Here is a 16230-nt window from a genome sequence, read left to right on the forward strand (position 1 = left end):
GTTTTTCTTATTTTATTCTTATGAATATGAAACAGTCTCAGCATAGCCGTACAGAAATTCCAGAAAAATTAGTGACATTACTTAAAATCTCTCTCGCCAATGTTCTTTTGGTACAAAAAGTTAGATGGGTGGGTGCTGAGTATTAAAGTTTCAATCTCATGATTTTGAGTTGATTTATAACCTTGCCATTAGTCTACTACAATTGTCAATTAACCTGTTGTTGATATTATGAACCATAATACTGGATTCATTGAGGCATCTAGTGACCCCAGTCAAGTCACTCGTGCATGAACAGACATAAAGTGACCATTAATATGCTATCTGCATAAACTAGTTCTTTTGAATACACTAAAGGCAAGCAGCAGTAAAAATAGAAATTCCCTAATCCTTGCACCTTTTGTTTGTTTGAATCTGATTTATTTGTAAGTAGAGCGTTTGAATGATAAATGGAAAATACCTTCAAACAACCACCACCAATTTTGACAACAGCTGCACTGCAGAATCTTACGGTTGATAATAATGGAAACTTCAGTGCACAAGTTCCTGTTTTGATGTTTATTTGGTAATAGGTAAATTTTGAGCTTTTAGAATATGCATGCCTGGACTTTTTAAGGTTTTGTAGGTGACATTTGTGGACAAGTTTGGCATCTCTCTGCATTTTGCACTTAGTCCTAAACACTGGTGCATGTGAGTCCCCTATGACTCAAAAGTGTCCAATGAAACCACCACACCACCCCTTCCTACCATTCCAAATTGTGTATTAAACATAGACGCTGACCTGAATGTCCCACACAATATTTCCTTCCTGTTGCTGTAGAGACGATAGAAATCAATAATTTGTCCCTCCACTTAACCTATGATGTCATATTATAAAAATAATTCATTGACAAACTTTTAATCACATTTCCAATTTTTTTCACACATATCTGATCAATATGCATCGCCCTAAAAGCATGGTATGTGATTTTTGACACATCACCAACAGCCTTGTGATGTGTTGTGAACTGCAGCTGTTTTTAGTTGAAACAGAAGAAAAATATTGAGAATAAAAGCTCATACAATTAGTTTTGTTTACTTCTCTTAATTTCGAGGTGACCATATTATTGTCAATAATTCTGGGGACATGATGTTGACATCCATGGGCAGTATCTACACTATACATTTTAAGGAATGCGTGGGATTTTGGGATCTCAATGTTTAGGGAACTTACTTTTCAAGACTGGTTGTCAAATGCCCACCCACATTTTGTAATATATTGTGTAGAAACTGGGATTTTTTTTCCTTCAAATCTACATATTCTGGGCCTTTGGTTAAAACTTCTGGAATGATAATGGACAGAAAATGAAATCAGGGGACATTTCCAGGGCACCTTTAATTATTCGGGGAACGACCCATGAAATCCGAGAACTGTCCCTGAAAACCGGGGACGTCTGGTCACCCTAACTTAATTGGTTAAATTTAAATAGAGTGATCAATGCAAGCAATTAGTTACTATTTGAAGGCAACAGATCCAAGATTTTATGAGACCAAGGAGGAAAGTGAATTTTGGGTTCTGTTTCCAAAATAAACAACGGTGACAGTTCCTCGTACATGAACTTTTCCAGCGTGCATCACAGAGCCACAATCTACGTTTGCCAGAGCCAACACTCTACTGTTGCCAGATGCTTCATCCCACTTCACACATCCAAAGGTTTGAAAGCTCTGAAGGGTGACTGTTCACGGTTAATGAACCTTTTCAGAAAGCGTCACAAGATTCCAAACTCAGAAAGCCAAACTCTGCATCTCAAGCGAACCATTACTTTTCATCATTGCGGTAGTTTCTCCACTTCTCGATTGCCGATCTCGGCCACCTGAACGAATACTTCAATATTCCATCATCGGCTGAAAGTTACAGCTGTGGCATAGATCCTTCTCAAGTCCCAGAATCTATCAGTTGTGTCTTCACGTTGGCAGACATACTACCTTTGTCATAATACTCCTGCTCACTTATGCTGCTGATAAGGGTTGGAGCTACTGCCTGCCTTTATGTTTGTCCGTATAGAGCTGGGAGCTTTCCCCATTGGTGCTGTTGAATTTAAAAGAGCCCCCATCGAATAAAGTGGTAATGCATAAATGGAAAAGTGTGGAAATAGTTAACCGTAGAAACATAGACAGCAATAATGAATTTGAAATGTTCTTCACTTTACCTTACACATGATCAGCTACAGACCTTTAGGTAATTGCATGCCACCTGAAAGTTACCTAGGATTCACAATGTAATCCTTACTTCTCTGAATAATTTCACAGCACCAACACATGACCTTCATAAGGTTGTAGTATTCCAAACTTTGGAGTCCTGAACATGACCTAAAGATTCCCTTAATAATATAATCAGTCGATTTGATGATAATTTCCCATGATCAACACATGATTGTCACGGTGTAGTTTAGGTTGATGCACAGTTTTTTCACATTGTAAACAGAGGATAACATTCACATGGCTCTCACATCCTATAATGCATGTGAGATACTTCACACACACACACAATTTAATTAATTTTTTTAATTCTCCATGACCATTGCATCCTCTTACATGGAAATCTATCAAACTTTGAGTTAATGGCCCTCACCTTCACATCATAATCCACAGACATATGGATTTATTAACTTAATATAACCACAGAACCTATACATGGTATTAAACCTACATGGATTCTATCATAATGCAAATGACTTGCAGATTATCTTCGCATTTATTAACAAATGGTAAAATATGAATTTGATGGTAATATACACATGACCTACGTATCATGTACTGAAGGCAATGTAAGCCACTCCACAGTGTTTCAACTTTGCTATTCAACAATAAACTATCCTACAATATTAGGTTAGGCTTGACTTTATCAAAAAGTGAAGCTAGTGGCAGAAAATGTCCTCTGAGAAACTGATAGAATAAAATAAAGCAGATAACGGAAGGTAAAAAAAAAGTTAATGGACTGTGTTTCAAAAGTCCTATACTAATAACTGTATAAAAGTTAGAGGACAGGACATTTCAATCCTACTGTAGCAGGATCCTTTCACCAAAGATAGACTTTAGAACTGACTAAACAACTCTAACTAGATATATCATCGTTCAAAATTCAATATTCACCATAATGCGATGGGGTGTTGGGTGAGGGAAGAAATATTGCAATAAGACTGACAGAGATAGACTGTCAGAGGTTGATGTGGTGGAGGAGAGGGTCACTGGCTGGTTTATGAATTGAAAGGAAACTTTCTACAGCCAACATGAATCACACCACACTGCTGCTGCTTACCATGTTGGTCTACAGGCCTGGCTATTTGCTGTGGGACTGTTGCCGACATCACTGGGGAACTACCTGGTGGCCTGATGGACTTCAGACCTTTTCCATTTGTCACTGCTTGTATCAAAAATGAGGTGTCACTGGGGTTTGAATAACTAGCATCCCGTCTATTGGAGAGCATATCTGGGGGAATGAATGAGGCACAAAAATCATTAATAGCGTTAACGTCCACATTGTTCAGAGGTATTGTGACTTGAATGTAAATATCTCTCCTAGCTGTACAGTATGCAATATTGCAATGAGGTTGTTATTTAAAGCAAGTCTCAGATGATATGAGTTGATAAAAATCAACCAACTGATAAAGTCATCAACTTTATGCCCTACACTATCTATGTTATACTAACAAATCAAGCATTTACACAGAAAGAGGGTGTACATGTTTAATTCATTGCCAAATATCCACCAGCTTCACCTTACGTACTTCCCCATTCACAGTTCCTAAGAAAGGACTCAAAAAAATGATCAAAACTTGATTATTGTTGGTTTGGTTGATTTTCTGTTCACCCACTCATAACGCTTAATGGCTTAGCATTTGGTAAACACATGCATGGGTGACTACTTAAGCACTTACTGTACTGTATGTGACACTACATGTATGCCATCAATGAACTCACACCTATCCATGGACCTATGTTTACATGAGATAAGATGAGACATCAGATGCTCTTGTTCCTAGACAAGCGTGCTTAGTTATCTGTTTTTGCTACTTTCAATTTGTCTGCTTGAGTGAATAAGGTTCTTCCAAATTCCCCAATGGTTTACAAAATGTTTACAAAATTTACAAGGTTTACAAAATGTTGGTATGTATGTATGTATTTTAGATCCTCCTGCAAGCAGGAACTCACAAAGAAGCCTCATTGGCTTATCAAAGCCGCGAGCTGACCGAAGTCAGTCTCTTAGATTCATATTTAACATCCATTATTATGAATTGTCATTGTCAATAACTCTGTAACTGGACGACATACATTAATCTTTGAGCGACTCGAACTCGGGACCTTATGATTGAAAGGCACCGGTGTTAACCACTGAGCTAACACTCCTTGATATAAAATAATCAACAAGCAAAACAGCAGATGCCATCAACACACACATGATTTTTTCCCGTCTGCAAACAACTCTGACATATCCTATTTTTTTTTCTATATGCCTGTTTCTTTCTGTCTTTGTTTTAACATGCAAAAAATTTGAACTAATTCAAAAATAATTAGTAACTAATCTTGGAGATTAAAATCGATCTTAAAGCTGATATTTTTTTCTTCTTGTCTGGTAAAAGTAATATATCTATATAAACTCACCATCTCTTTCCCAGCTTTCCTTTGCAGTCTGAAGTAAATTTGAAAGATTATCGATACAACGGTTGAAAGAACTGACTTGACTCTGAAACAAGAATGCAAAACCCAACTCAGCAAAGTCTAAAACACTACATGATCAACGTTATCCAAACTACAAGTAAAAGGAATCGATATGGCTCTTAGGGAGATTGAGAATGAAGGAAGGGGGAGGGGGAGGGGGAGGGGGGGAAGTTGTTTGGCATCAAATCTGCTGGTTTCATTTCAGTAGTGATCCTATTGAGCATTTTTCTCAAATGCTGCAACAACCATCTGCTGATTAGTCTAATCCATCCATGACAATACAAAATTTATCTTAGTTTCAAATGTAATGTAGGCTAGATGGGGTTTACTTACATCTAGTACAAAAGTGTGGTAGGGTGGAGATAAATAGAATAAATTTACTCCTTTCTGTCTGGACATTTCCTTTCGCTCCTCAAAATATGGGACAATCCAGATTTTTGGGATGTATGGGAAACCCTATTTACTAAGGGAACTGTTTATGTATATCACTGCTGCATGTAATTTCATTTTGCACTCACCGTGGCAAGCTCCTGACTGACCTGTCCTGCATCTCTCTGTTTACCTCTCTCTTTCTCTTCTGTGGCAGGCTCTGGTTTGGTTCGAAGATAGTTAGGTACTACCTCATTGCTGAACGACTGCACTCTTCGTTCAGTTAAATTCTACAAAATGGAAAGTTTAAGGACAGCAACCTCTCAGATGAACGTAGTAGAAATTTCAAGTAAGATGTTTTAATAACCTTTTGCAGATTCAACATTTATTCCACAAAAATAAAACCAGATAATTCTTACATTTCGCAGCCACACTGAGTATGTGGACTTTTATTACTTTATTGTACAAACAGACAGAAGGGGAGAGGAGGAATGTCGGGTATGTACACCCGAATGTAGAATATAATACTAGGATACTACACTTCAAAGGTTTGGCCATTTTCAAAAGCTGTAAGAAACCTAGAGGCATCTAAACAAATGATCATTTTCAAAATGGGACAGAATGTTTTTTCGGTGTTAAGGTTTTCTATTTTCTTTGATGGGAGTACTCTATTCGATTAAGCCCAAAAGGGTTTCTTAGTTTACTTCCTTTCACATATTTTACTTATTTGCAGTTATATTGTCTTGTTCACCTTGTATTACTATGTGATGAAACAAATAAATCATATGTACCTTTACGGTTTGGAGATATCCAGCTGCTTACATAATATTATCCACTTTAATATAAAAATGAAATACTTCAGTAAACCTATTTTCTCTTTTTTCTTTTGGTTTGTTGTTGATTTTAGTCTAAAACCTAAGAGATGGGGCAAATTCTAACACATAAAACCCTGCTCATAACATCCACTGAAAATTTATCTGCCTCCAAGTTTGCTTGGAATGATTCTATGATGTACTCACGTCTAATTGTTCGTCGGGGTCTTTGGAGAGGTTCAAAGGTCGTAAAACCACATTTTCCAGATTCGATCCTTGATTTTTGAAGTAAATGTTGGTGAGAACATTTAAATGGCCTGTAGGTAAAGAAATACAATATGATATGTATTTATTGTAATTAGATTATCCTTATACTAGATTATCCTTAAACAAGTTTCTTTTTACATGAAGCAACAGGCTAAAAACTGCGGTTTACTTAAGTTGGTTCTCTGAGAAAAATGTTTGTCTTGCCCTAAAGAAAAAGGAGTTGTAAACTTATTTGGCTTTTATTGTAAGTAGGGTGTAATGCTATGGCAATGCAAACCTTTCCTTGATGAAAAATCAACTCTTAATTCACATCATTTTCAATTATGTGAGCAGCCAGCAAAAAGTATAGACCCCATGTTGACTTCCTTAAGACCTGACAATATGTACATTCAACAATAGTTTTATGGGAATAACAGCTGCATAGCTGGCAGGTGAGGGCACAGCCCTGGATTTCCCTCCATTCCCTCCCCCCACCCCCACCTAACCTCACCCACAAACAAAGATCAAGCTGAAGTAATGTGAAAAGTTAGCTGTTAGCAAGTTTTACAGTAGCCAATGTGAACTATTGTTATATTAATATTAGACTGTGTCATATATGTAAGTATACAGAAACTCACCTGACAACAATGCAAAGCTATCCAGAAGAGAAGGCCTGTGTGATCAAGTGAGAAATTTTATCATGAAATGAAATCCTTGCTCTCTACCATCCTCATCATATTCCGTTGTTGCACTTATTCTACTTTTTAAAACAAAAACCTTATTAACTCTTCTTTTTTATTAAATAAAAATACTATTTGGACCAGTCAAACAGAAGGAATTAATAAACGCACAAAGTGACTAAAGTGATCAAGAGCATAGACACAAGGGAAAGGCAGTCAGGGGGTGCAGTAACCTAATCTGGGGCCTATATTGGCATTGACAAATGGAGGAAATATACTGCAATCTTCCAAAAGTTTTATTCAAAACTACTGAAAATGAGCATTTGTTTCTAGCTGCCACACACAAAATATAGTTTCTTACAATAAACAATATCTTTTCAATATCATCAATATATAAAGGTATCAATATTTAGGCACTTCCCTTGTCTCACTTAAAAGGGTCACACCTGATGTATTCTAAATCTCAAGAAAGTCTGTATTCATGCTTACCACTGAATGGTGTCTGGTTCTGTCTCTAGTTTGAACAGTAATGTGGTCAAGGCTTTTTTAATATCTAATATCCTCTTGGAGAGGTTTTCTAGGGCAGTATCTAAGGCTTCTTTGGGTTGAGGCTACAGTATGAGAAAAGTAAAAAATTACTGTGGTATGAATGCACCTTTTACTTTAGAAATTCTTAATGCAGAGAGAACAAACATACTGTGAAAAAACCTTTCAGTATTAGACTTCAGAGGTGATAGCTTCCCACTAAATTAATAAATTGTCTCAACTCATGACCTTTAGCGATCAAAACAATGAATCACATATTACATGATAGTCTCAGAAGCAATTCAACTGCAACTAGGCCTACGACCATAAGCGCTTGTTGTCGAAACTTGTGTAGGCCTAGGGTAGGACGTTCAGTTATTTTGTAGGCCCCTAGTACTAGTTTCAGGCCTAGGCTAGGCTAGTCTAACACTAACACTCAGTACTAGTAACACTAACAACACCGAGGCAGTAGTGCCTACTGTAACTTCCAGTGTAACTTTAGTTAGGGAGCCTAAAGTTAGGCTAGCTGTAACTTCACTTAGGCCCTACCTGCATGATAACTGTCTGTATGTTGTGAGATCAACCCAAAGAATTACAAATTTAAAGGGTTCTTTGGATCAACAGTATAGACTAGGGCCTAGAGCAGAACAAGCGAAACACGGTTAAATACATAGCTACAGGGCAGGATAAAATTTAGAGGGCGGACTGCCCAAATAGCATGTATAAAGGAACTCTAACGCAACATGTGAATGTCGTCTGCTCACTCTTTACCATCGACATAGTAATGTTGATACCAACTTACCAAACTGTCGTGAAGTCGTTCGCAGAGACAGAAAGTAACTTAGGATCTTAGGATATTGTTATATGTGAAACCGCTTTGAAACAATTTTTCTGTCAATGAGTTTGAGCCAAGGGGAGAGATCATTTGTGCTCTCAGTTTGCCAGTCTCTTTGTACTATATACACAATCTGTAAAGGATAGATAAAAGCATGGGCGCAGATCCTGGTGGGGACAGCGGGACGCGTCCCCACCAACTTTTTTCAGTGGTGGGGACATGATATACCGTGTTCCCACCAATTTGTCTTGACCAAACGCTGCATTTCATATTCCCCTGTAGTGAACTTGTGGCGCAGTTTAATCCAGCATTGTGCAAATGACATGCAGCAGTTCTCATTTTATTATATTTATCCATAGTTGTTAAATATTGGACGGAAATCGCATTTGCGGCAGTCTATAATTGTATTCTGGGAGAGGAGCCAAAACCCATCGTATACAAAAGTCTACTTGGATTATTTATCCCCCGGTTTTTATTTTCTGCAGACGCCCGTGTTTTTCCCCAAACTAAATTTCTAAGCCATGAGATCTACAATTTAAGGAGGTTTGGGAGCATCATTGGGTCTGGGAAGTGTTATTTACGGCGATCTGGGAGGTATATTTGCCAAAATAATTCCTGTACGCAACGCGCGGACCCATGGTCGCGCTCCGCTTAGATAGTATCAGATAACAGCCATGCGTCCCCACCATTATCCAAGAATGATCTGCGCCCATGGATATAAGGTACCACACAGGATATGACTATGTTATTTCTTCTGAGCAAAACTCACTCTTGAATGATGAAATCATAACGCATTTCATTTATATGGGAACGTAAGTAGTTGAATGAAACGACAATTAATTTGCGATTTAGAAGCCATGTGTTTGTACCATGTTGATCTCTTTCAAGGGTTGAATATGATCAATGTTTCTCTTCTGCTCCCCTCCTCATCTCATCTCCTTTTAAGTAAGTTGATTTTTGAGAAAAAGAATATTTGTTCCTGTTAAACTCCCTTGATGCCTTTAAATTTCACAAACCAGAAAACTTCCATGTCGTTGGAATTGGCATGCACACCCTGAACACTGCAAACCTAAAGTATCCCCGTTTGTAATAGAAATTTGGGGAGTTTCCATAACAGAGATATAAAAGAAAAGGAAGGGTTAAGGCACTTTTCAGTTGTCGATAAGTTGAACATACTGATTTTTGTAAGCATGCATGAATTACAAGCTTTATCTAATTGATACTTAGATGGTAATTAATCATGGTACTTCATGGATGTATGACTTTATGCAGCTTATATGTCATATAGATTTTGATTCTTTGGCTTGCCTTGAGAATTTAAAAAGAAAACAACTTGAAGAGAAAGCGAAACTCAACATCCTTCTTAAAGGGAAAGAGACTCTCGAACAGTTATTTATAGGAACTTAAACTCACCCTTCTCGTCTTACATTGCTAACGTTGGTGAGGAAGAGATTAACGGTGTTTGCAAACATTTCATAAGTCTGTCAATTTTCTCTCCAATTAGAACCATAACGTTTCGGTGCGGTACAGTTATTGATGATCCTGATGGTGTTCACTGACGTTTTCCTAAAATTGCTTTTCCAACAATTTAACCCTTATACTAGTTAGAGACAACCCTTCCTTTCAAACTAGAAAAGATTTTGTTGGTACTAGCGGAAAATTTCTCATAACCCAACCTCTCAAAACCTACTGACCTCTACCCTAACAATGAAAATGTGACCTATGTTCAAAGATGGTAAAGGTACTTTCTGTTCCACCAAGCAGCTGTCAATCTTGTTTTGTACTCTCTTATAAAAGTGTTCTTTAAATTTACCCCCATTGTCAGTTAGTTGTGATCAAGTATACACTGAAGAGAAGCTATCTATAGCTTTTCATTTGCCTTACAAAACCAGTCTATATAAGCTTTCAGTAATTCTATTTCTCCAGCAAAGTCTCAGCGGAAATCCAGCAAATCCTCAATGTACCACCTTTGTTGATATATCTGTGGCACAATACCGAATGTTCAATTCCTGCCTTCAACAGATGATTCCCAAATAAAAGGACGAAATCGTTTGTGAAGTGGATTTTTTTTTTGGAGGGGGGGGGGGGGCGGAGGGCCTTTTATTTTTTATAGATATAAATATAAAGGTATGGTACTTTGGGTATAAACATGTTTGAGATATATACAATTTTCTTTTTACAAATTTGAAATGAATGTTTTTTCAAACCATATAAATTTATTGAAAATGAGTGCTGCTCCATGTTTGCATCAGAATTCACGAAATATCACACATCTGTTGCGATTGCTCTTCTGCGTCACAAATAGAGTGTTTTTATTTTCCGAGGTGGCGTAAATTTAGCAATTTGGATGACTATCTGGTTGAGATAGACTCTAGGCCTACATACTCAACAAGACAATGTCATTGTTTGAATAGGCTTGATAACATTGACCACAATTGACGAAACTGTTTGAAAACAGAACGACGTATCTTTTCGTTGAACACTGTGTATATAATTGGATCCAAGGCTGCATTTAGATATCCTAACCACATTGTGGATACTTCCAACCAATGATTCTCTGTCAGGGGCTCATGGTTACAGTTGTGTATGACTGCGTAAGGTGTCCAACAAATAGACGTAGTCAACACTAACAAAACACCTGTAGAAAATATAGTTAATAAAGTTGGTCAAAAATGATTAATTTCTATCGTGTCTTCATTTACTATACTATACATGAACTCAGTAGAACTGCATTTGCCTACAAATTGTTTCCTATTTCAGTACATCAGAGAAATAAAAAAAACATGTTGCAACTCGGCAATATCAACTTATGTCGAGTATATACTCATCATGTTAATTCATTTGCATACATTTACAATTTCGAAATAAGAAAACCAACAGCTGCATGTAGATGACATTTAGATTACTGAACCATCGTGCGTTTATGGATAATGCATAGTAATCCGTCAGTAAAATACTAAATAATGTATTGAAAGATACCCACTCATATCTGTTATACATATATATATATATATATATATATATATATATATATATATATATATACAAACATACATATAGGCGTAAATTGAAAACGGGCGTTTCTGAAATAGACTAATGCAGTGCTGCCAAGTCACCCGCTTTGGGCGGGTGTCACCCGCATTTTCGGGTCGTCTCCCGCTCACCCGCCCACCTGTCCGAATCTCCCGCATTTTCCCAAAAACTCCCGCATTTTTGAAGAATCTCCCGCATTGTAGGCCCACAGAGTTTTTCCTGTGAAAGTGTATCATTGCTAGCGTGAAATTCATTGTATCACACCAAAATGCGAATTATCTCAGAACCGCCAGGATCGGAAATTACTCAAAGCCGATCGTGCTAAATATGCCGGGCTGAAAGCAACGTTACCTATACGATTCGTGAAAAATAATACCGTTACGACACACGTGAACGCTACAGCGTCCGCAAAATTTCAGAGATTTTTTTTATTTCAAGATATTTTTTCCTCTGGAATGAAAAAAAAAATAGACACAATACAAATATGGAGACAGTATAGATTCAGCTTAGATGACCCGGGAAGTGATGTTTCCGGCCATCTGAGGGGCCGTAAGATCCCAAAATTTTCTTGTACGCTTCGCGCCAACCCATGGTGGCGCTCCGCTTAGATGGTGTACGTAACCAACAGCACCAGACAATTTTCACCCGCCTAAAAAACATCTGACCTTGGCATCTCTGCTAATGATCGTTTCAATTTCATTTTTGTATGATAATAAGTACACATACGTACAGATTTTTGGGATATGGCATGCTACAAACGTTCGTTCTTTTGTTATTATTGGATGAAGGACGGTGTCTGAGAGACAGATAGGTATAGGCACAGTTTCAACCATTGATGAAGGGGCAATATGTTTTGCCAAACCCTCACGCTTTAGAGGAGGGAGACTCTCTTTTTCCCTACCCACTTCTACATCACCAAATTTCCTCAAATCGACTTCTACATGCTAAAAAAGTACAAGGAAAGGACAACACATATTGATTGTGGCTAAATGATTCCAAGTTTATATTACCTGCAAATGCAACCTGTTTCTCATGGCGATGATGTAGATGTTTCTTTCTCAGTTTTGTAAATCTTAACTCAGACAACTCGCCAGACATTGTCTGACCATCATCGTTATCAGTAATCCTCTGATCTGTTCCTCTTTGTTTTTGGTCTGTGTCAGTACATCCAATGCTGTCGACTCTCGTGTTAGTCCCAACACTGATTGCGCAATCATTTATTACTCCAAGTTCCGTCGAAGATTGCGTTGGCAAATCTCTCGCTGATTGAGCTCTTGTTTGTAAAGCATTCAAGTCACCTGCATTTAACTTGCGAACACGATCAGAGCTTTTTTTAACCTTTAATGTAATTAAAACATATGATATAATCATGGATGGAACAGTGACGCAATAGCCAAGCGCAAGCGATGTAGTGTAATAGAAACATGAATCCTGCCATGAAGGGGAACAGTGATGTGTGCCGGGAGTATAAACGAATTTGGAAGCAATTCCACTGGCAGGTGGAAAGACCATAGCAACAGACACTATGCAACCGGACGCCATAATCATTACGACATGGTAACGCTTGACTGCAATCCTGCCGTCAGCTAAAACAGTGAAGCATCGAAACATTGAGATAAGGGCCACGGTCGCATAGTTTCCAAAACAGCCGAGTAGTGCTATCGTGCCGTGTATCTGTGGAGAGTAAAAATTAGAGATTTATTAATAGGCCTACATGTTAAAACTTAAAACTGATTGGGCCGTTGTCGTCAGCTTACCGGGCATTAACTTATGAATACTGCACATAACTGACTGGCGGATTAATTAAGTTGCACTTTCTTTATCAGCGGCAAGCTTAATCCCGATCCCAGCTTGCTGCCTAAGCTAATTCAGGCAAACGAACCAGATCAAGTATGGTATGGCAAAAAAAAAACCCCTCAGTGTCAACATCCCTTGGCAAAATGATGACTAAAATTTCCGAGAAAGCTAGCTTTCAGTCTGGAGTTGCCTATACTACCATATGGCGCGAGCAACAACGATAATCTCATTCGACAATGGTGGCATTTATGTTAATATTATTGCGTTAAGCGGTAATCTAAACACACGCAAATATAGGCCTTATGTACAGTGTCAGCAGTTTTGGAGGCTTCGAAGAAACAACCTAGGCAATGTCCTGAGAGCACACTGGCGGATCCAAGGGGGGGAGGCCAAGGGGGCCATGCCCCCCCCCCAAAGATGAGCCAAAAAGTGTTTCCGAACATCCGCTAAATCATATGATTGGAAATTTAAAAAATCGAGAGGAATAGCAGTGGTAGACTAGTCTAAACCTTTTCGTTTTCTGGTTTAAAATTAAATTCGCGGGAATTAGACCCGCATTCTAACACCCAAACCCGCTGACCCGCACAAGCGTCCGAAAAAACCGCATTGTAATTGTCAAGTATACATAAAAAAATTTGCATCACATTATGACTTAGCAACCATCATTTCTTTAGCATTTAGCATAATAGAGTATAAAACCTCCTTTACAGCATCATTTGAACCTCAAATTAGCCTATAATTCTTTTCATTGGGGCGAGCAGCGAACATTTTCATGCCACGGGAAGGAATGAATTATCACCTACTATTCAATTTATTGACGTACACACAACAAAATGCATATTTCTCAGAAAATTTTGGGTGACAAAAGCCTTTCTAAGTGCCACCATTTTACATGTAGGCATCACCAGGATTCCAAAAAAAAATCAAAAGGGGGAGGGGGACACCCCCTCCCCTTATACCCCTCCCCCAGGACGGCGATTCGTGGCATGGACCATCATTTGCCTTTTTAAGAGTTGGGAGCCATGTAAATGTATGAGCATGAGGATTTACAGTTTAACACCATTTTGCAGTTACAGGCTGGTTGTAAGAAATTTATAACCGTGAGAAATAAAATTTCTTGAGAAAGATGATCCCAACTTTGTTTTATAAATATTTTAGAAAATTACACCTGGGAAACATTTTTTTAGAAGTAAATTAACATCACCATGTTACACTTTTGTAGCACCAAATTGCATCTGAGGGCATTCAGCAATAGAAAATTTTCCAAAGGGGAGGGGGACACCCCCTCCCCTTAGACCCCTCCCACCATATCACTCTAATGCCACTTTGGCCCCTCCCAAACAAAGGCCCTGGATCCGCCAGTGTGAGAGCAGCGATCCAAGGAATTAAACCAACAAACGACAGTTATTCACCAAAATTGACTTGCCAAATTAATGATAACAATACAAATACATACCCGACAGAGCAGAGGATGCCTCAACAGGAAGCCAGGGTAGATCAAGTCAATGAGACTCACCGTCATACTCCCAAAGGTAGAGAATAGGTCAAAGACGATTAAATTTAACACCAGAAGATTGTGGTTATTACGACGAAGTCGTCGCGATCTCAAAATGGCGATTAGCAATGAACAATTCGCAATAATCGATAATAATAGTATCGATAGGAGAGTAATTAATTCCAAGACGTTGAATAAATGAACATTTTCATCATGGGCGGATCCAATAACGTAACCGTTAGTTAACTGCGTGGTTCTCGTAGAGCGATCCATCGTAAATAAGTTCATAACTTAAACTTACAGTTGACAAAGCATTCGAATTAGTAAACATTAGAATCGCTGCTTTTAAATATTACACAATTGGAAATACTTAGACAATTAACAATGATAATCATTAACTTCAGTTCCACCGAATTCATGTACACTATTGCAATTGCCATTCAAGAATTTAACCGAACAAATCAATTATTTAATAGAAATTGGCAACGTACAGCAGTTTTCAATCAGTAGTAATTGTATCATATGAAGTATTGAAGTACTGAAAGTATTTGATTACATCACGATATCACTTTCGAATTCATTCTGGGAAATACTTAGAATACAAACTAGTGTAAAATGTATGTATTGTTGATATTTTATTACAAACAATCATAACCTCTGTCATAACTTACACAAATTTAAGTCATTTATCTCAGACATTGAGTGACATTTCAACCCAGCAAACTGCTCTGAGATATCAAGAGTGCCATTTCAGTTTATGAAATGCTATTAGTGATGAGATTTGAAGTTATGTATAACAAAATACTCTGAGGGCTTGCATTTGATCATGATGTCATCCAGCACTCCTAATAGTCATTATGTATGACAAAAGGGTCTAAAGAGTGGCGAACAATGCTACCCAGCAGTCACCATATTCATTATGTATAATGTAAGGGTAGCATTCAATGCTACCCAGCCCTCCCCATAGTCATTATGAATAACAAACTGCTCTTGATTAGTGGCATACAATGGCACCCAGCAGTCATGATAGCATATTACGTAGAACAAACTGCTCTGATGGATGTCACATCATGCCATCCAGCAGTCACCATAGTCATTATGTATAACAAACTGCTCTTGATTAGTGGCATACAATGGCACCCAGCAGTCACGATAGCCTATTATGTTAAACAAACTGCTGTGATTGATGTCACATCATGCCATCCAGCGGTCCCCATAGTCATTATGTATAACAAACTGCTCTTGATTAGTGGCATACAATGGCACCCAGCAGTCACGATAGCCTATTTTGTTAAACAAACTGCTGTGATTGATGTCACATCATGCCATCCAGCGGTCACCATAGTCATTATGTATAACAAACTGCTCTTGATTAGTGGCATACAATGGCACCCAGCAGTCAGGATAGCCTATTACGTAGCACAAACTGCTCTGATGGATGTCACATCATGCCATCCAGCAGTCACCATAGTCATTATGTATTTAACCAAATTTTCTGAGGGGTGGCATCTGATATCACAAAACAAAATTCTTTGAGTGACATATGATGTCACATTGTCGACATCATAGAATTTATCATCTCCATGTAAAATGAAATGCCATGGGGGGTGACACCTGATGTCACCCAGCAGTCACCATAGCTAATGCAAAAGACAATAAGACCTTAGGCGTGATGCGGTGACACATGATGCCACCAAGTAGTCACCACAGTCATTAAAAATGTCATGAAGAAAATGGGAAAAA

At 38.1% G+C, this 16230-nt stretch overlaps 2 protein-coding genes across 2 annotated transcripts; both read right to left on the reverse strand.

Moving 5' to 3' along the window:
- Positions 1-8063, reverse strand: LOC139981469 (mediator of RNA polymerase II transcription subunit 8-like). The gene is made up of 8 exons (XM_071993880.1): positions 7877-8063; positions 7292-7413; positions 6761-6795; positions 6084-6193; positions 5214-5354; positions 4639-4720; positions 3296-3466; positions 1-2065 (listed from the first exon to the last, which is right to left on the reverse strand). The coding sequence occupies exons 1-8, from the start codon at positions 7880-7882 to the stop codon at positions 1983-1985; spliced, it is 750 nt and encodes a 249-aa protein (XP_071849981.1). The 5' UTR covers positions 7883-8063; the 3' UTR covers positions 1-1982.
- A 2198-nt stretch (positions 8064-10261) lies between these two features.
- On the reverse strand, positions 10262-16121 carry LOC139981522 (uncharacterized). Its single transcript, XM_071993972.1, has 3 exons — positions 14449-16121; positions 12206-12869; positions 10262-10800 (listed from the first exon to the last, which is right to left on the reverse strand). The coding sequence occupies exons 1-3, from the start codon at positions 14773-14775 to the stop codon at positions 10562-10564; spliced, it is 1230 nt and encodes a 409-aa protein (XP_071850073.1). The 5' UTR covers positions 14776-16121; the 3' UTR covers positions 10262-10561.
- Positions 16122-16230: the final 109 nt, after the last annotated feature.

The sequence above is a fragment of the Apostichopus japonicus genome, chromosome 2, assembly GCF_037975245.1.
Source record: "Apostichopus japonicus isolate 1M-3 chromosome 2, ASM3797524v1, whole genome shotgun sequence".
NCBI classification, from domain to species: domain Eukaryota; kingdom Metazoa; phylum Echinodermata; class Holothuroidea; order Aspidochirotida; family Stichopodidae; genus Apostichopus; species Apostichopus japonicus.